Genomic DNA, 20,282 nt, shown 5'->3' with positions numbered 1-20,282 from the left:
CCCAGAATCGGGAGCCGGAGGGAGCGTCAAAAGGTTATATTTGATCGCGTCGGGTGAGGAGAGGCCGGTTCAGTCGGTTTTCAGTCCTCTATGGCAATGGGAACAGTCCAGCCCGAACTGCCAAGCCATGTCCTCCCTGGACCGGAATCAAGCATCCTAGGACCGGTTTCTGGCTATCAGCCGTCTTCAGCCAGGATAGCTTGACTCCAGTGGCTTAGTGAGCAGGGGACCCACGTCCGGGCATACCCTTCCCACATAGGTTGAACAGCAAAAACACACAAGATGATGGACGGAAGGTTGCGCAATGGCAAAACATTCACCCCCAGTCACAGATCTGGGTTTAATCCATCGTTATTTTGCTTGGGCTGGGCTACTCTCATTGTCCACCTGACTGTGGGGAGATATAGCTATGTAATTTGCCACACGAAATCCCACTCCTCTGTCTAGTCTGGCGGGATGTGGGCGAGGAGTTCAAATGTACAATTAATATCACCCGCCAATAATACAGGAATGTTGTCTGGGAAATGGGACAGGGCGAGGTCTACTGTGTGGACACGTTGAGAGTCCAAATTTTACAGCCACCGTGATGGGTAAGCTTAAATGCTAGTAGGTCTTGGGATTCAACATGAAGAAACTTGACTTTTGACCCCAATGCAATTATAACCCTTACTGCAAACCCTCCCGAGGGTATACCCATCTCCTTCCTGGTTGCATTAATGGCATAGGCAGAAAAGCCACTTCTGTGTGGTGTGCACAAACTCCAGGTTTCCTGGAATAAGATTACATCATAAGAATCCACAAAGGAGCACCAGTCTGGGTCAGCTAATAGCTTGGCGATCCCTGCCATATTCCAGACAAGAAACCTTGAGTGGTCAAAGAGATCTCCCCTCCCCCCAACCCCCTCCCCATCCAATATCCACCAGGATGTAGCAACTACACCGCTACATGCATCTGCAGCAAGAAACTCCCGATGCACCTGAGCAATGGGAATCAAGTCCAGGGATGCAGGGATTTCTGATGAAGGAGTGTTTAATGATGGTCCTAGGTGTACTTGGCTATTGACTAATATCATCTGATCCTCTTGCGGAAGTCACCTGTGCCCACTCCATTCGCTCCCAGTGCTTGTGAAGGATCCTGATAAAGTAGGCACGGGAAAAGTCTACAGTGACCTGGTAGGCATCAACATGGGCCTAATAAGAGGTCTGTCTGGAGGCCTATATCTGATAGAAATTAGGGAGTTCACGGGGGGGGGGGGGGGGGGGGACATGCGTGAGTCGATCGACAATAGTCCAGTGATCATACCCTCATCTGAAAAGCTAACTTCAATCAAATCCCATGGTGATCCGGGAAGGGGCAGTCTTTCTACAGATTTGATGTCGTCCCTAATGATGGAGTAGCAATGTTGGGTAGACCTGAACCAATGGATGACCTTGTGATCTTCATATCTAACCATTGGGGATTTGGGAACCTCGGAGAGGTAAACCACAGCTTGGTTGCCCTGTTCACTTGGTCTGGTGTAAACACCATCCCCTTTGCTAGTACCCCTCCAAACCATGGCTTAGTGATACTCCCTTCATCCAGTAGGACCTCGCCTTTATCAGTGTTTCTATGCCCACCCCTGCCTTGGCCAACACCACGCGGATTTCCTGTCATTGGGTCAGGTATTTGACAGTCTCTAGCACTGTGTGAGGGCAGGTGAATGAACCTGGTTTGCATAATATTGTGTGAGGGATTAGTGTTACCCAGGCTACCAGACCCCAGACACCTATCATCAGTCCCAATTGTGGCCGCGATCGGGAGGGCTTTCGAGGTCACTAGTGGGGGTCCCTTCCCACTGTTAACCTGCTCTTTTAAACTAGCAACCTTCACTCTGAGTGCAACAACCTGGTCTCTCAGTGACTCAATTAGTGCTCTCAGCACCTGAATCTCCCCAACAGAGATTTTGCATATTTCATCAGGATCGTTGGTCTCAGGCCCAACTCCTACCTCAACTTCCTCGCTTACAAGGGCGTCAAATCTATTTATGGCACTCAATGTGCGTGATCAATGCTGCAGCGGGAGAACCTCCTTGCCATTAACAGAGTGGAGAGGTGAATGTACCAGGCTCCAGGTCAGAAGGCCTAGTGGCCAGTCCTTTGCTCCGTCCTTTGGTGTGCTTTTTGAACACAAGTGGAATATGCTTTGCCAGTTTTTTAGCTGGTGGCGGTTCAAGGGAAGCAGTGGTCTTAGCACCAGAATAATTCTCAATGCGGAGGAGGCTCGCTGACAGGGAGGGAGGGGTAGGTGGACCAGAGGAAACTAAAAACATAACATTCTCCCAATATCGACTATCCTGTCAATAGCCTTGTGACACACAGCACCGGAGGACCTTTTATTTGGGTGCTCCACGCCCTGGGCCCTATCCGGACCTTTTCTTTTACCCATCACCCAATAAGCCTCAGTAGACTATGCTGGCCTGGGGCATCCGAAATAGCTGTTCAAGAGTGTCCAATGGTATTCGATGGGCCCTGGTCTTATATTTGTACGTGGCTGGCCTAAACAGTTGATGCTAGGGTCGCTATAAGAAGCACGTGGCACCTTGGAATGTTATGGCATCTAGCTTTCTAGCAGCCTGAAGAATAGCCTCTTTCACTGGAATGTAGTTTAGCCAGCACATCCTGTGGGAGTTTCCTGTCACCCGTTATCTGTTTCCCTGTGGATTCTCGCTCTAGTTTTATCTTCATTTGCACAGTCCCAAGTACCTCAGTGAAGAAGTCAACAATTAAGGTCTCTAAATCTGGACCCTCTGCTCCTTCTTCCAAATTCCTTATTTGCGTGTTCTCTCTAGCCCTGACATCACAAAATGGTTGCTGCTGACCACCCGCTCTGGTGCGAAACTGGACAAAGGGCATGGGACTAACCCCCCCCCCCTTTCCAGACCCTCCCCTGGGAGGGTCCCCTGAATCTTCCCAGCCCTCTCCTTAGGATACTCAAGGGCTTACCTGGGTGTGGGTCCCTAGATTCATTGTGGACAAGATTCAGAACTGAAACTACTGCATTTCTACCGTTTGGGCACTCTGAACTTCGTTTGAGCCTGACTGTCTCCCTTCCAGTCTGCTGTATCGTCTGTGCATGTGCATCTTACTGGAACCTTCCAAGGCCTGTGAAGCAGTCAGGACAACCGAAGTAATCTCCCTTGGAGTGAAGGAGTCTCTTCCAGTCCGCGGCCTCATCTGTGCACCATACAGGATCCGTGCAGGACCTGTGGAGCATCCAAGACACGAAGATAATCTCCCTTAAAATGTTATGTTATTAAATCTTTTGTATCGCGCTCTGTTACTACAGAGTATCCTGGCGCGGTGAGTTTTAGACAAGGAGAGTGTCAGAACATAGCATAACCAACCCAACTAGAGAGGGGCATTAAACAGATGGGTTTTTAACCATTCTTAAAAACAGAGATGGTCGGAGAGGCTCTAAGGTACAGAGGAAGTGCATTCCAGGCTCTGGCGGCTTTAACTGCAATGGACTGGCCTCCCAGTCTGGCATATTTGTATCTAGGCAGGGCCATTTGACATTGGTTGGCAGAGCGCAGTGCACGGTTTGGGGTATAGAATGAAAACCGTTTCTGCAGATAAACTGGTCCAAGACGATGGACCGCTCGAAATGCCAGAACCAGAACCTTAAAAAGAATTCGATGCGGCACTGGAAGCCAGTGAAGGCTTCGTATATGGCTCCGCACACTGGATCTCCTAGGTAGCGAGAATAGCAGACGAACCGCCGCATTTTGGATCACCTGCAAGCGGTGTACCATGTAGTCCGGCAAGCCACTAAATAGTGCGTTTGCATAGTCGAGCCGAGACAAAATCAGGGCTCGTAATACAGTCTCTTTGGCTACTCTAGGGAGAAGAGGGAAAAATCTTCTCAAAGTTTTAAGAGTGGCGAAGCAAATGCCAGTCAGTTTTTTGATGTGGTCCAAGAATTTAAGGTCCTGTCCAAACCAGACCCCCGAATTCTTGGCTGGACCTCCCACTGAGTTAGGGCAGGGCAGGTCCGAGGGCCATATCTGGTCCTTAAAGTTGTCGGGGAAGGAACCAAAGAAAAGGACCTCGGACTTGTCCTCATTGCACTTAAGTTGGACCTGTGCAAGCCACCGAAAGACCGCTGACAGGCAGAGCCGTACGGTAGATGGATCAAAGATACCCTTAGGCCAGGTGAAAAGCAGCTGCGTATCATCCGCATAGGCCATTATTTTGGCTCCCAGCTGTTCCGCCAGATAAAGTAGGGGAGTCATATATACATTGAAAAGTAAGGGGCTTAGAGTAGACCCCTGCGGGACCCCTGTCGTCGGTCTCTTCGGCGAGGAGGTGTGAGGAGGCATCCAGACCTGCTGTGTCCTATTACTCAGGAATGATGTTATCCAGTCAAGGGCAGGCCCCGAGATACCAACGGCCTCTAGTCTCGCAAGGAGCAGTGAGTGGGGCACCGTATCGAAGGCGGCAGAGAGGTCCAATAAAATCAGGACCGCTCTGCCACCCCCATCCAGGCACTCCCGAACCGCCTCCGAGACCTCGACCAGTGCCGTCTCGGTACTATAGGCGGCTCTGAACCCTGACTGTGCTGGATGTAGCGCTTGGGAGGACTCGATGAAACTATCAAGCTGTCTAAATACCACCTGTCTAAAATGAAGGAGTCACTTCCCTGCATTTGCAAGCACATCAACACTGCTGATTGGTCTGCGGATCCAGAGCTCCTGCGGACTCAGGAGGGTTCAACAACACAGGTGGTGGTTATCTATGTCTCCCGAGGCCAGAGCTGCCCTCTCACCAAGTCTTAGGTCAGAATCCCTTGTGGGGGCAGCATTACCCGAACCCCTGTGTACTGCGTACTTTTGCGAGTGCCTATGCTTGTTGGCTACTTTGTGACAAGTGCACTGGGCTCAAAGTAGCCCCATACTACGGCAACTTCTTCAGCCAAGATCTTCAGCCACACCACCTAGTGCGCACCGTGGCCTGCTCCTCTTGGTGAGCTGCTAGAGGTCCTCTCGAGATTCCTGTGCCTCCGGCATATAGGTCCAATTGAGGGTCATCTTGGTTTTCCTTCAGCTCCCCTGAGTGCTCAGACCCTGCCCTGCCTCCCCTGCTTATGGTGAGCCTCCTGGACCTTGCTGGTCCCAACAGCGCACCTTCTTGACTTTCTGCGTGGGTTCTCTTTTCCAAGGCCTGTTGGTGCTCCCGCCAAACATCAACCCCTCAGCACTCTACATCCTTCGTGGAACTGCTTGTATCCGGGTCCTGGTCTTCCTCCGCGTTGCCTGCTCCTCGCAGCTGCAGAGTCTAGGTCACAGTCATCTTACCTGAAGCACCCGACATGGGAGGGCATCCATCTTCCAAGTCTCCTGGTCACTCCCGAGTGACAGAGACACTGTACCCTCTGCTTTCAGGTACTCCTCTTCCAGAATCCACGTTTGGATTCCTCTGGACACTTTCTCCTCTTCCAGCAGCGGCACTTTACTGAAGTCCCCCACCAGGGTGCGACTGCGGTTTCTGGCGTCACTTCACCCCTATGCTCCCGGCTTTTCTGGGATAGGTAACTTGGGTACAACGGTATCCACGGGTGGGGTGCCTCTCCAACCTTCTGTCCTCCACTGGGTTTTTTCAGGGTCCACTGGGAAGGGGCCCTAATCTACTTGCACATAGACTTGCACGGAGCACGCGGTCGTGTTAGCACATGCTCTCCGTTGGGTCCCTATCTACTTAACTTGGGTGGTTCTGTGGGTCCTCAACAATTCTACGTCCTCTCGACTTTGTCCGACTCGAGTTGTGGTTCTTATACCACTTTCTTAGTATATGGCTTGGTCCCCCCCTGCGGCCCACTGTGTATTAGAGCTATTTACTGTGATTTCTTTGCTAAGGTATTGCGTGCTTTGTGTCCATCTCCTTGTAGGAGATACTGTAACGTACTAGAGAGTGTTATAGAACACATTTTTATACATACTTTGTGTGTGGATCCTTTTCATTTAATCTATACTGTAAGATTGCATTCTGGTAAAACAAGCTGCTTTACATACCTTCAAGACTAAGCCTGATGCTGCTCTCCACAGCTAACACCTGGATAGCTTTCTAAGGTTGTCTGAGACCTTAAAATCACCATAAGGATTGTCTGGACTGGTGCAAGGTGCCCACTTACATTTGAGGACATCATATACCAGGCCAGCTTTTCACAAGGCTAATGTCTGATTTGATTCCTCTCGAAGCTCCTTCTTGAACTCTCGTAGTGAAGAAAGGAGATCCTCTTTAGTGAGGGACAGATCGCTCTTTTCTGTGGTCAGTTGGCTGCCTCATGGTTCTATCGGGGCGAAATAGCTAGAAACGATTATTTTGCTTTTTGTTTGGTGGCATGAAGGTAGCCGTAGGGAGGGTGTGCCGATGTTGGCCACCAGCACAATATCTCATGTGAATCCTACTTAGAATTTTATTTTGTGTGAGCGGCAGAGGCAGTGTACGTGAGGAAGCTACCACCTTGTATGGAGAGTCATAACTGAAATTACCCCCCCAGCAGTGACTGGTTGATGGTAGATAGTGCTATCATCAGTGTCCCCGACGCAGACTCGCCTGAATCTGTTTGCAGTTTACATGTCCTTTTAATCACCACATGCGGCGTATCAGGTATTCATGGTGGGTACCATTAACACATGCCCCAGGCTAAGCCCCCACCGTAAGCCTGTCTTGCTATGAACACGACATTGTAGCTGTGGGCATCACTTTCGTCGCCGACTGGGGGCAACACTGAGCGAAGCCCAATATTCCTTCACATCCAGTTACTTAGGTTGAGGCTTAGTGGTCCCGCAAGGGAGAAAGAAGTCATAAGGAGTGCTCAGTCAGCATACAAAAGGAGCATGCCGACCATGTGGGGATAGTCGAGTTCGCCATTTGTATGTCAGGCATTGGATGTTTTGTAGTTTCTCCCGGTGTATCCCCGAAAAGGGTGCCAAATCCGCCAGTCCTTCAGAGTTCTTCAGGGGATCTTTGCTCTGAGCTCAAGGTTAGGTGTGGCTGGGTGTCATGTTCCATTTATCCACTATTTCTTTTTCAGGCCATTAAGTCGCCATTTTGAGTTCAGGCAGGCTGTGGCTCCACTACTCTCGGTTGTCAGGGCCTCCTCACAGGCTAGTGTCACTGAGGGTTACAGTGCCTTCATACACTGCGCCCCCCTCCCCCCAGCATCTCTGGGCACCCTACTATGGATTGCTCGCAGCCCATTAGCAGACTGGGCTCACTTCCCTTACTCACCGATGCATCTTTCCAGCTTTGCGGTCTCGTGCCCGGTGAGGGAGCGCGTTCTCCACTGCAGTCAGTGCAGCAGGCAAGTACCTCCAACTTCTTCTCAGAGCGAGAGGCCGCTGCAAATGGCTTGCTCCGCAATATTGCCTTTCGCTGCCCTTGCTGGCATCTAGTAACATCAAGCTGATAATCGGGCTTGCTGTACTCTTTCAGTATGCTTTCAGTCTCCTAGCATGTTTAGTTTACTGCTCCCAGACTGAGTAACGTGTTTAAGTCGGCGACCCTTCACTTTCCTGTGAGTGGTAGCGGAGCAGTCTTGGATCACATCCAGTCAGCCATCTTGGTTGGCCACACTCCTCTTAAGAATATTTCAACAAGTTCTATATGCAAACATCTCATCAGGCATTCTTGTTGAAAAGCATTTGCATGGAGACTAGTCAGGACAGAGGATGTAGTGTAACAACCAGAGGTGAAGATTTCGGAACTGGGGAAACGGGTTAGAGTTGTCGTCCACTCAATGGCCTGGGCAAATCACTTAATCTCTCAGCGCCTACAAAAAACAGTTGTGTGTCATTGTGTGATGTAACTGGTGCACACGTAAAGCGTTGCAATACCTTCGGGTCGAGATCGTGCTAACAAAACCTGCAAATTAAGAAATTAAAAAAAAAAAAAACTTCTGGAGTGCTATTTAAGACTCAGACATGCAATGGAAACTCTAATCACCCTAAGGACTGGCACCATCAGAAAAGATTCCCCAAAACAAAGAAATATTTAACACAGGGAAGATTTGTAATTGTCAGTTTGCACCCACTGATCGCACCCCTCTCTCCCCAACCTCTGAGTCAACTAGAGCAAACGCAGCCAGACGTGAACGAGGAAATAGGTGTTTACTTTTCAAATACGTTTGTGTTCCTTGCAGATACTGGGCTGGGGAGTTATGCAGGACCCTGCGGCATGGAGTTGGCGGATATGGCGGAGTTGGCAGTGTTGGCGAACAGCTCTTCAGCATGCCGCCCCCGCCCCCCCGAAAATCCTTCATTGGGGCCCCATTTGGCCCAAGACCAATGAAGATCTGGGAGTCTATGGGACTCCTCAAATTTCGCAGGGAGGCCTATACAGTAGCGGCTTATGTCCTGGCAGAGTGGCGGGCAGGGCATGACAAACCAAGAAGAGAGACAAAAAAACAAAAACAACAACAAAAAAAATAACACATACCAGTCGTATCGCAGCATCTCCACTATTCTGCTCCCTCCTCACCAGCACAGGCTCCCAGAATCCCCTGCGAACAATTTGGACGATGCTTTCGTTCTGGTGAAAACAGCTTGGTCTTGGCGCCGATGATGTGCGCTCCCAGTGAGACTGGGAGCCTGTACTTAATGTCTCCAATCCGGCAACGCAGCTGGGTTTGAAACCGCTTTAGTGTGCAATACGGTTTGGCCAGCCTGCGATGGCTGGCCAAACCGTCAGGCGCACTGACAACAGATCCCTGCCCACCACTCCCATTCTATAACGGCGCCCAATTAGACACGGCTTCCAAAATGTTGGTATTGAAAGAAAAATAAAACTATAATAAAAAAACACTTTTATGGGTGGGGCATCAGTCACTGGGCCATAATTTTATATACTGCCACTGGTTTCGGGAATACCCACTACATACAGGATGGATCAATGGACTAGTCACCACAGCTTCTCCCGGCAATCTCCAGGAAACCTTAAGCGCCATGAAGGATATTCCAATGGATTTGGAATCTACACTGCGCATGGCAGATTTTCATATAGTCTGAGTGGTATGAGCTTCTCCTCAACACAAGTGTTTTTGTGCTTAGCGTTGCTTCTCTAGGGAGGCCCTCATATCCTCTGGGTCAGACAACCCAACATTTTCAGCTTAACTGTTCCATCGCTGGCTGTACGTTGTCCCTGACACACTGCACCATTGAAGACCTCTATAACCCGCCATCAGCTTTGGAAATCGTATTAAATGACACCAGAGTTAAATCTCTCAAACCTAACAAGAGACATTTGAAAAGGCAGTGGAAAAACACAAACAATGTCAAAATGATCTCACTATATCACTCAAAAATCTATAAAGCTGCTGTGGTCATGAAAGCTAATGAGCGTCACCACTCATAATGCACCTATGCAGGTACTTGCCGAAATGCACAAGATCACTGCTCAATTATTTGTTTTGTCCTCTGTCTGCTCGACTCTCCAGTCAGAAATAGAGTACAGGACAGCAAAGTTATTGCAATTTAACTTTCTTCGACAATACTTTAGAGATATGGGCCCACTGCTCCTCTACTCATTTTAGTTCGGCCCACTACCTAATTATTTTAGTTCAGGCCCACTGCTTCCGTGCTTTAATATGTTAATGCATCCATTGTGTTGGTTATTTAAAGCTTCTCACTTTTTATTTACTTTCATTGTAGTTTCTCAGCAGCAGTTGATGCGCGTACGAACCCCCAACCGTTTGATATTTACTTTGCCCCATCCTCTGCTTGCTTTCATTTCCTTCCTGGATGTTGAACATTAAGAGAACAGCAACACCTCTGTTCCTGCCATAGGTCTAAAACTGCAGCGTCCGCAATGGTCACCTGCGTTCATTCGCACTCTGCCTGGGCACAGGGCAGGAAATGATGGCCCTTCAAACTTGCTTTGTGCGGTTTATAGCTGCAAATTCTTGTTCTTCCGTAATCAGCCCAGGCCTCCTGCACATGTTGGAAGTTCCAACTCACCTAAGGCAAGTACTGACGGTGCTGATCACCCCCCCATCTTGCATCTTGGCTGCTTGTGTCACTTCCACATATAGGGTCCCCTCTGATCCCTTACACCATGGGTACTCCCACATTTCCCCCAGGGACCCCAAAGTTTGATCTGTGATGTGACTGTGGGAGGCATAGATGCCAGCAGTGTGTTAGAAGAAGGGTTGGAGGGACAGCAGTAAGGTAGATGTAGGGGAAGCAAAGCATATACAGCTAGTGTCTGAATTGCACAATTGAAACCAAACATCTGGGATTAATCCTGGCTTCTCCACTTAAAACATATGCCTAGGATCACACGATTTAGCTATTTCACTTTCCCTCCTTTTTCTTCATTTTCCCACAAGGATATCAAAATACAGGACTTCAGGATGTGTGCTGTACAAAACCTTCTGGGTTTGATTTAATAAACTAGAACGTTCATTATAGTAGGAACCCAAGTCATCCAAAGAATGCACATAACGGACCGGACTCTTAGTTCACTATTAGCACTGTTGTAGAAGGTGTAAGTGTGTGTGCGCGTGCACGCGCAGGGGTGAATGCTTTAAACCTATAACAAAAAAAATCTTCGTAAAGCACAGATATATTAATATACTATGGTGAAAAGTTTGTGCATGCTAATGTAATACACACTTTGAATTTTGAACAGACTATCATACTCGTAGGAGTCTGCACGTTGCCTGCATCCTGATCTTGCTGGGAGTAAAATCGAAGCATATTGGACCCTGCTTCTTGCCCGAATCTCACGGGAAGGACCCTGCTTTCATCTCACAGCGCGGCTCACCGGGACTGCGAGGACCAGCATACCTCTGGACATCACCAGCTGGTGCCTCTTCCCGCGTAAGCCCCGCCCTTCCCCACCTGTACTTTACTCCTCGCGGCCCCCGCTCCGCGGGAGCCGCTCGTAGGAGTCTGCACGTTGCCTGCATCCTGATCTTGCTGGGAGTAAATCGGAACATATTGGACCCCGCTTCTTGCCCGAATCTCACGGGAAGGACCCTGCTTTCATCTCACAGCACGGCTCACCGGGACTGCGAGGACCAGCATACCTCTGGACATCACCAGCTGGGGCCTCTTCCCGCGTAAGCCCCGCCCTTCCCTACTTGAGTATTTAAACCAAGGTCATACCGCGCATCGCGGGACTAGCGCGGGCGAAGCCCGGGCCAAGGGCGGGCCCGTTAGAGACCGTTAAAGACCGGGCCTGGCCCCCCCTCTAAAACCTACCATCACCCAGGACTATCTTCCGAACTGTTTGTACCTTTTCTTCTGTCCTAAATTAATATCAGGGATATTTATATTTATCACTCATTGTTTTTATCTTAACTTGAGTATTCCTTAAATTTTTATTATGTCTACACGAGGAAGCAGAAGTAAAACCGCTGCAAAGGAAGGGCAACTCATAGGTCCTATAGATAGCTTCATCACAAGGGCTAACTCATCACAAGGGCTAACTCGTTTATAGATCAGAGTATTTCGCTCATGGAACGTAGAGTGTCCCAAGATTTAGCTAACGCAAAAAGATCCTCCATGGGTCACCTGGCTGATGCAAGAACGCCGGATCACCGTAGGGATTCAAGACTGAGTGAAGGCTGTGGTCAAAGGCAGAGCTTACCAAACACAGTCGACCTATCGGTCTCACAGCTTTCTGAAACACAATTAACTTTGGATCTAGAAAAGACCCCAGATTTAGCGATCCAAACTACCCCTGAAGAGATAAGGCAGTCAAGAGGGAGGAGAGAGGGAGCAATAAGGAAAAAAAAAACCTGCAGGCCCAACAAATTAAAAAACTAAAAAACCCAATAAAGCTCCAATTAAGACAGCAGAGAAGCGCCCCTGTACCCCTTTGACAGAAGATCATGACATCCACACGGTGATTATACATCATACACCACATGACACCCCGGCCCCTATTAGTGTAGAAATCGCAACCAATTCACCATTAAGAAAGGAGGCAGACGATAATTCGAACACCCAACTGCTATTAAAAATTGGAGACTTACTAAAGCAAATTTTTACACCATTAGAAGTCAGGCTGTCTAAGATAGAAAAAGTACTAGCCGAACTTTCAACCTCTATAAAAGCCAACCCAAATCAGGGGGTACAAAAAGTCGGGGGAGGCAAGCATCCCTGCTCTACCCCACTGCCCAAAATAAAAAAAATCTATTCTCCCAGGAGCAGTAGCCAAACCAAGTCAAACCATAGTGGCCAAAAATAAGATAACAGAGAAGCCATTAACCAATACTCCAAATATTATCACTAATACTAACCTGGAACATACCAACACAGGTCCAAAAACACCACCAACACAACTGAACAGAGGGTGGGATAGAGGACCTTCTGACAGAAGATTTTTCGTCAACCTGCCGCCAGAAGCGAGTCCCTTTGTTGTCGTAATGAACGGTGTCCCAGAACTGGCGGATCAAAATTCTGAACCAAATTGGTCACTAAAGAACAAGGTCCAACATTGGCTTAGTACGAACCGGCCACTTCCGCCCTATTGTTCAACCAAGATCCTGATGGTTAGAAGAGCTCCTTGGGTAGGGCATGGCAGGAAAATAATACAGGGAGACTGCGTCCTTATTACCTTTGAAGATCCTAGATTGGTTGACCATATCTGTTCGTGGGAACACCCGAGCTTAACTGGCAGTATAGGAACAAAGCACCTTTCCTTCTTTTACCCCCCGAGACACCGTAACGGTTACCATTACGATGGATCCTGGCACACAGTGGGCCCTCGATATCGGGGTAGAGAGAGGGAAGAGTGGGGAGGACAACATCAGAGGGATCACTGGCAGAAGACCATCTGAGGCCTAAGTCAGTGGAGCCGGAGCTTACCTCTGAACCACATACAGGTGAAGTTCCCACAGGACCTCCCACAAGCAAAACAACGCCCGATTCCCGCTCTGCTCTATGCAGACGATGCCGTCATACTGGCACGCACCCCGCGCGAATTACAGAAGGCACTCTCAAGGTACTCTGATTTCATGGGCAGTCTTGACCTCCACATTAATATTAAGAAGACTTTCGTAATGGTGGCAGGCACAGGGAGAAAACGGCCCAAGGACATATTCCTTAATAATCAAAAACTTGAAGTGACGGCCCAGTACCCCTATTTAGGCATCACAATAGATGAAAAATTGACCTGGAAAGCGGCAGTCGGGGCTAGGAAGCATTGTTTTAAGAGAGCAATAGCAGCCCTGATGTCCTTCTCACAAAAATTGGGCAAACGGTCTCCTGTGGAATTACTGAAAATTTACAGTGCTAAATGCCAGACAATTGCACTGCACGGGGCCGGCGTCTGGGGGCATGCGCATGTTAGTGCTTTACAGGTTGCAGAAAACTCATTCCTAAGATTTCTCCTTGCAGCACTAAGACGATCTTCTACATACGCGTTCCACACTGAACTAGGTATACCACACATAGAGGACCTGGCAAAAATCCAACCGTTTCTATTATGGCGGCGTATTTGGACCTCTGATAAATACACGTTAACCAACGGGATCGTGGCAGACTCAATGGCACTAGATCATTCGGTAAAAATAAGACGGCTCGTCTATATTAGAAATTTCCTCACAGACCTAGGCCTAGAGACATTTTACACCACACCAGCAAAGATCAGCGAAATACCCAAGAAAGATCTGAAAGCAATGGCCTTGAGCCATTTAGATGGACTAAGGCTCGCCAGCGAAATAGGGAAAGCCTCTGTCCATCACGCAATTATGGTCCAGACTAGCATCACCATCCAGCCTTATCTAATGCTTGAAATTGGTATTTTCGATCGACTTCTACTAACCAGATTCAGATTAAACCTTTTCCATCGGCTAGTAGCTTTTCCCACGACAAATGCTTGGGAGCCAATTCTAGGTCTTAGTCCTTGTGACGATAAATCAGTGCAGACCACCATACATACTGTAATGTTTTGCAAATTTTATCATGATCATCGCAAATTTTGGCTGCTATCATTGTTAAAAACCTGGGGTTTCAGACAGTACCGTCCTGCCATGTTGCGCATTCAGTTTTTAGAGTCTGAAACCATTTGTTGTTATCACGTTGTTAACTTTTTGAAATTTATTTTTAAACACAGAAAAAATTTGTAAGTAACACGCCCAAAACAAAGAACAATGAATTTAATGAAATGTGAAGTGATATTCTTTTTAACTATTTCTTCTTAGTGTTATTGTATAACTGATCTTCTGCGTATTACTGTAATAATATGTACAATACTGCTTTTATGGATTTCTATTATGAAATTCCGAATAAAGAAATTTACTACTACTACTTTTAAACTTTTGCTGCAAAATGGCTTTAAAAACGATGGCGTTCCTAAATTTAAGCAGTGCAGGACACCCTAGTTACTTCATTTATTTTACTTAAATTAACCATTAGCTCAATGCTTGCCTGTTTAGGATCTTTTTAATGTTCGTGCTGAGTCCAGCAGCCCAGTGGTGATGTGGATCAGGGGGCAGACTGTAAAGGTCAGGAGGGCCACATGCAGCCCCCTGGCCCGTACTTTGAGTATCACTGCCTTATGCCATCTAAAGACATTTGCATGATGGGTGCCTGCTCCCCAAAACATTCAAGAAAAATCCATCCCTTGATCCTGGATTCACATTTTGATATTTTTTTACCACCAAAACGTCGTTCAGACTGTGCTGGCCCAGATACCACACTCACTTATGTGCAGACCTACATAAAACCTTCATCTCAACCACCCATACAAATTAGGTGGCTATAAGAACTATTTTCACCATCCCTACTTCAAATTTCTCTTCTGCAGAGTTTTTGTTTCTAAATAAACCTGTTTCCCTACCTATTGCGCTGGAGCTTTTTACGCTCCTCATTCAACATGACCAGATGCCAATTGACACCAGTCCTGCTTTCCATTAGGAGATCTTAATATATGGCTTGACGATGACAAACAACCTAGAACTCAAGCTGGCCTCTTCACTCACTCAACAGGCTGGCCATCTTCTGGATCCCATTTTCTCAGATTGACCATATTTCAACACAACAATCATTATCTCCTGTAGGATGATTGGAGGACTTTGGGATCCCTTTTATGCTCCAAGTATAATCCCCTTGCCCCCATCCACCATGGATTTCTCCTCTCTGGCACCCAAAACTAAACGCTGCTGCAATAAAATCAGTCCTGATCAATTTTCAGAGTCCCGCCTCACACGTCAGGCTACAGAACTTACTTGACATTAACATTGTACATTTTAATGACTGGATCCTCCAGCAATAATTTGGCCCCATTTAAGAAAGCGCACATGCCAATAAAGGCTCTCTGCCCCACAGTACTCTGCTGAACACACACTGCACACTCCATTGCAAATCCCTGGAAAGGCTATAGTATTTTGACAACCGTCCCACCACCAAAGCCAACTACTGCGCTTTCCTCACAGAGTACAGATCCAAACTTGGCTGCACAAACTCCTCATTCCATGCCAGGCGTATAGACTACCAGTAATTCTAAGAAGTAAATCTTAAAAAATATCCATTTTGCCTACTGGTTTCTCTAACAGTCACCCCATCTCAGGAGCAGTGCGGCACCCTCACAGACTGAATCTTAGTGTGGAAAAAAAGTAAATCACTGCATAATCTAACCCCTTCCCAAACTTGCCCTCCATAGGGATTGCTCCTCTTCCTACTCCAGCTTTCATAATGCACGTGTTGGCCCTTTCTCTTGAATTTACCAGGGAACTGGACAGAACCATACGATCTGCTCCAACCTCCATGCTTTGCCCAGGTCTAATTTGGCCAGAGGTGAAACGCCGATCTGTTCCGTGCTCACAAACCTCTACAACAACTCACTGGCCAAGGCCCATTTCCCTATGGCCAAGAAAAAGGCTCTGGTAGTCCAACTCCTCAAAAAAACGTATTTGGCTCCTTATCATCCCGGCTCCTTACTTCCCCCTTCAATTAAAATGTTTTAGAAAAACTGCAGCCTCTACTTTTAAAGGCTATATGTTCCCTTTCAGGTCCTCGGTTATACTTTTCACCATCTACTTTGACTCACTGCAATTCAGAAAAAACAGGTAGGTGCTTACTCCTTCTCTACTATCTGGTAGCCAAACACTGGAATACTCTCCCACCTTCCCTTAGGCGCAGTACCAACCTTCACTCCTTCTGCAACTCTTAAAAGTTTCTCTATTCAGTTTCATGAGTCGATTTTTTACTTATTCGAGAGGTCTGTTTTTCAGTTTCTCTCTGAAGCACTAAGACACCCTTTTGGGAAATTGTGAGCATTCTTAAACCCAGAGAGTTCAAACTCAAAATTATCCACTGTCAAGAAATATGTTAGTCCCTAGCATAACAATTCATAGCTAAAGCAAAATAATCTGTCAAGATAGCTTGATGCCAACATCAAGGAGGATTTTCAACTCAAATACTTACCTGGCCTATTCCCAAACTATTCTGCAACAAACAATACACTTTCAAACCCCTTATTCCTTAAGACTTTGCCAATCTTACCAAAGCCTTTTGCTCCTCGGATCGCCAGCGGACCCAAACACAACACATCTATTTAAGAACATCCTCACTAATATCTCAGCTGCCATCTGAACAAGAGCTATTGTCAAGTATCCTCTGTAATCTAGTATACTCCCAGATGATCTCAAAATTGCCTACATCAAACCATTATAAACAAATAAAAAATTCTGTCCACTTCCATCCAAACTGGTTGCTGCCCTGGATTAAACCCTGGCTCTGCACAAATTGGGAGGCTACCGTGGACTGAAATCAGGAGTGGCACTTCTGCTATTAAAGCTTTCCCTCAACTTTGACTAACTCCACCACCCAACCATGCTCTAAAGTAGGGGTCCCAAATGAGTAGCTCAGGAGCAACTGGCAGCTCGCCAGTTCCTTCAAAGTATCTCTCAGAGGTGAAGTAAAGCCCAGTATCTAATTCAGAGTGTAGCTGCCTATTAAAGAAGGCAGCACTGCTCAACTCAAGACCCTTAGAGTGACAGTCAGCCAAACCTATGGCAGTAACGCATGATAACACTCGCACACTGCGTCAGCCTATAGGGCCTGCCACATGACAGTCTGTTTCCAATCTCAATATAAGCCACAAGGAGATTGACCATGTTGTAGACCCTGCTTTATCAGTCAGTATGTATATGAAACGTGGTCCATAAAAAAAGTGTGGAAGCAGTAGCCTGAGTCGTTATCAGATTTGACCCACCAAAGTGTGGGACTGCAGGAGCTAGTGAAAATGTGTCTGATGGGTACATGATCAGTCCATGACATGAAGAGAACAGGGCATGTTCGAAACCAGAGAAAATTAAGCGATTCATCAGCATTTATGTGTGTGTTCATAATAAACACCATTGTTTTCCGGAAGCTACACCTGGTGTCCAGGACCGCCAAATGTGTATGCTAGCCCCCATCATTAGGGTGTTCTCTCTGGCATACCTGTGTCAGTTACTGGCATAATAGTGCCAATGGCATAATAATGGTCATCCCTGACTATTTTTGGTATTCATGGTCTAGTTGTGGTATACTGGCAGCCACCATTGACCCCTGTTAGGGGTATTAAGCTCTGTATAAATTAATGAATAAATAGTCCAGTGGGTCAGCAAAAATGAAAGCAACTAGGCAAAGAAAACGTGAGCCAGATCATGGCGATGTCCGCACATGTTGCGACACCAGCAACTTTGTTTTGAAATGCCATACAACAGCAATCATAAGAGAGCTTAGAAAGCCTTGGACCAACAACTTTGGACAAAGGGGTTTGAAATTCTACCCCACAACAAAATTTCAGCTATGTAGTTAATGTTTGGCAGTTAAAACAGACTTACCTGCTGACTTTGATTTAGTGCCAAGCAAGAGCATGAGACGCCAAACTGGAAAATAAAGACTAGGAACAAAACGACCATATACTGTGAAGAAAACAGCAAGCTAAGGAAAGCACCAGCATGCCAAAACAGACTACTTAAACACTAACCTCATACAACTTATACGATCTGTACATTCAAGAGTTCACATCATGGCTTGCCTGCATAATTTTGTGACCTTGGGCATACATTTACACTTCTGAAAGCGCTCTTAAGATTGGGTAGTTATTTAAGCCGCATGTTTTTCTTCAACGACAGCCATGAAAATAAATTAAAACAGGGCGATAACTGCCTGGTTTTTAAATAGAATGACGTGCCAACTGTACTGTGTATAGGAAGTTTAAACAGCTGCAATACCACGATCACCAAACAGTGGCAGAGGTTAAAGTTACCACTATGAATAGTGTACTCTGCTTGGTATTCTTCCTGCCTAGTGCAGTCAGACTCGAAAAAGTTGTTGCAAGAAGTGCCCCAAGAATTTCCTCTCTAATTTCAACTTCTGTCATCTGTTTATATGGACAGCTATATTTCTAAACTGTACCTTCTACACAAAACACAGACTTACACTAACACAGATCTTAAATGATCCTGCAATCATTTCTTTAGATCACAGAACCTAGAGTGGATGTTGGATACATATATTTCTAGGTTAAAAGTAAGTAGCATTAATTATGATTGGTCTTTTTGTTGAGAAACCTGAAAAAAACCACACCCAATAATCAAAACGCAGGGTAAAGTAAAAAAAAAAAAAAAGGATATAAAGAGTAACGAGTATTAAGGTACAATAATGCTAGACAGTTAAAAATACACACGTACAAGTACATTAAAATTCAGATACAAACACAGTGAAGTCTCTTTCTGTCTACTGTAGACTCCAACGACGGCATATTACACACTACTGAATAGACCAGACAAAATTCACAAAAAGGAGGTTCATGAAATTAGGGCACATGGAGGTCAGACTTTCAATTAATTTTCTGGAAAAAGTCTAGTTTTAGGAGTCAAATTGCTGCTAAGGGCGTGGGAGTGCTGCAATGAGGGCAGAAGTGCACAGAAAGTGAAAATGAAACAGGACACTGATAATAGGAAGCATGAGACATACATTTGTGGGCCACTGCAACACAGACTACAGCCAAAGGACGCTATTGATGAATAACAGCTTGAGGCAGTCAGATGGGCTTTTCTTGTTCCAAACGAGCTGGGACAAGGTACTGCCATGTTCTCTATACAACCATAGCTGGCTGTCTACAGACGCATTTCATTCTTGGCTCCTCTGCCTCTAATCTCAAACACCCCTTAGTATCAGCCTTGCTATATTTAACAAGAGTTGCGCTGTGACAGAGGACTGGCAGGACGCATCCCAGGGAGCAGCGCAAAATTATCTTAAACCACCACAAAACTGACAGGCAGAAAGGTGGGCGCCCACGCTTTGGAATCCAACAGAATCGACAATTTTGCAGCCAGACATAGCCTACGCCTGTTTTTTGTGGAAGTTGATCAAATCTGTTACTTAGCTTCTAACTACAGGGAATAGTGCAACGTACTGCATTTTTGCAAACTACAGAAAGAGTTGATAAAAGTACCTGGCTAATCAGACTCCACATAAGGCAGACTCAAAAATCTTTGATTTGCATGCACTAGTTGGTTATGTGAATGTGTAACACTCTTTGTACACTACTATTCTGCCTGCACCTACATGTATGCTCTTTGAACAGTTTAACTAGATCTCCAATAGCCTCACAATGCCTCATGTGTGATCCAAAACGTCTGAATTAGAAAGTGTGCTATGTTTAGTATTGGCTTGTCTCTGCTCTGCGTGCCAAGCCCCTTTCCAGATGCCCTCTTTGGGCTTGTGATCCGGAAACAAATTCTTGAGGGCCTCATCTTTCAGCCTCACACTAGAGGACGCATAGATAAGGCACCATGGGCAAAGCACAACCTTTCAATGTGGTTGCCTTTCCGGGGCACACTCAGTTTTTCCTGCTTAGTCACACGGTCCAACTGCTTCAAGGGAATTAGACAAAGATACCCCAAGTATGGAGTTTCACTGATCATGTAACCTCGTAGAGTTTAAGAATGAGAGTTATTATCCAACTTAATAACAATCTAATCAAGCGTTGAACTATGAAATGTTAACTGGTCAGCAGTCTAAACTGTGACCTGTGGATTGCATACCAAACCTTATAGGTGTGTTATCATACAGAAACACTTTACTCATTTTGTTTAATAAAAAAAATATATACATCTACCCCCCCACCACCACTCATAAATGTATTTAGTATTTCAGCTTAGTACCTGATTTCGCATGAATGTACAAATCTTGTCTTCATGCTACATTTTCTTGCAATGTTGGCAGTCAAGTTAAACTTCCTCAATTGTAAATAATACAGGCAATTAATAAAGTGCACGATGCTATCCAACACCTAATT

General features: G+C 46.3%; 1 protein-coding gene across 1 annotated transcript in view; it reads right to left on the bottom strand.

Moving 5' to 3' along the window:
- TSPAN31 (tetraspanin 31) overlaps window positions 1–20,282 on the bottom strand; it is a 129,278-nt gene that overhangs the window by 36,555 nt on the left and 72,441 nt on the right. The window contains exon 3 of the mRNA XM_078688745.1: window positions 17,818–17,898. Within this exon, the coding sequence (XP_078544871.1) occupies window positions 17,818–17,898 (81 nt within the window). The remainder of the gene's footprint in view (window positions 1–17,817; window positions 17,899–20,282) is intronic.

This window comes from Lissotriton helveticus, chromosome 1_1 (assembly GCF_964261635.1).
Source record: "Lissotriton helveticus chromosome 1_1, aLisHel1.1, whole genome shotgun sequence".
Taxonomy (NCBI): Eukaryota; Metazoa; Chordata; class Amphibia; order Caudata; family Salamandridae; genus Lissotriton; species Lissotriton helveticus.
This window is presented reverse-complemented; position numbering and strand designations above follow the sequence as displayed.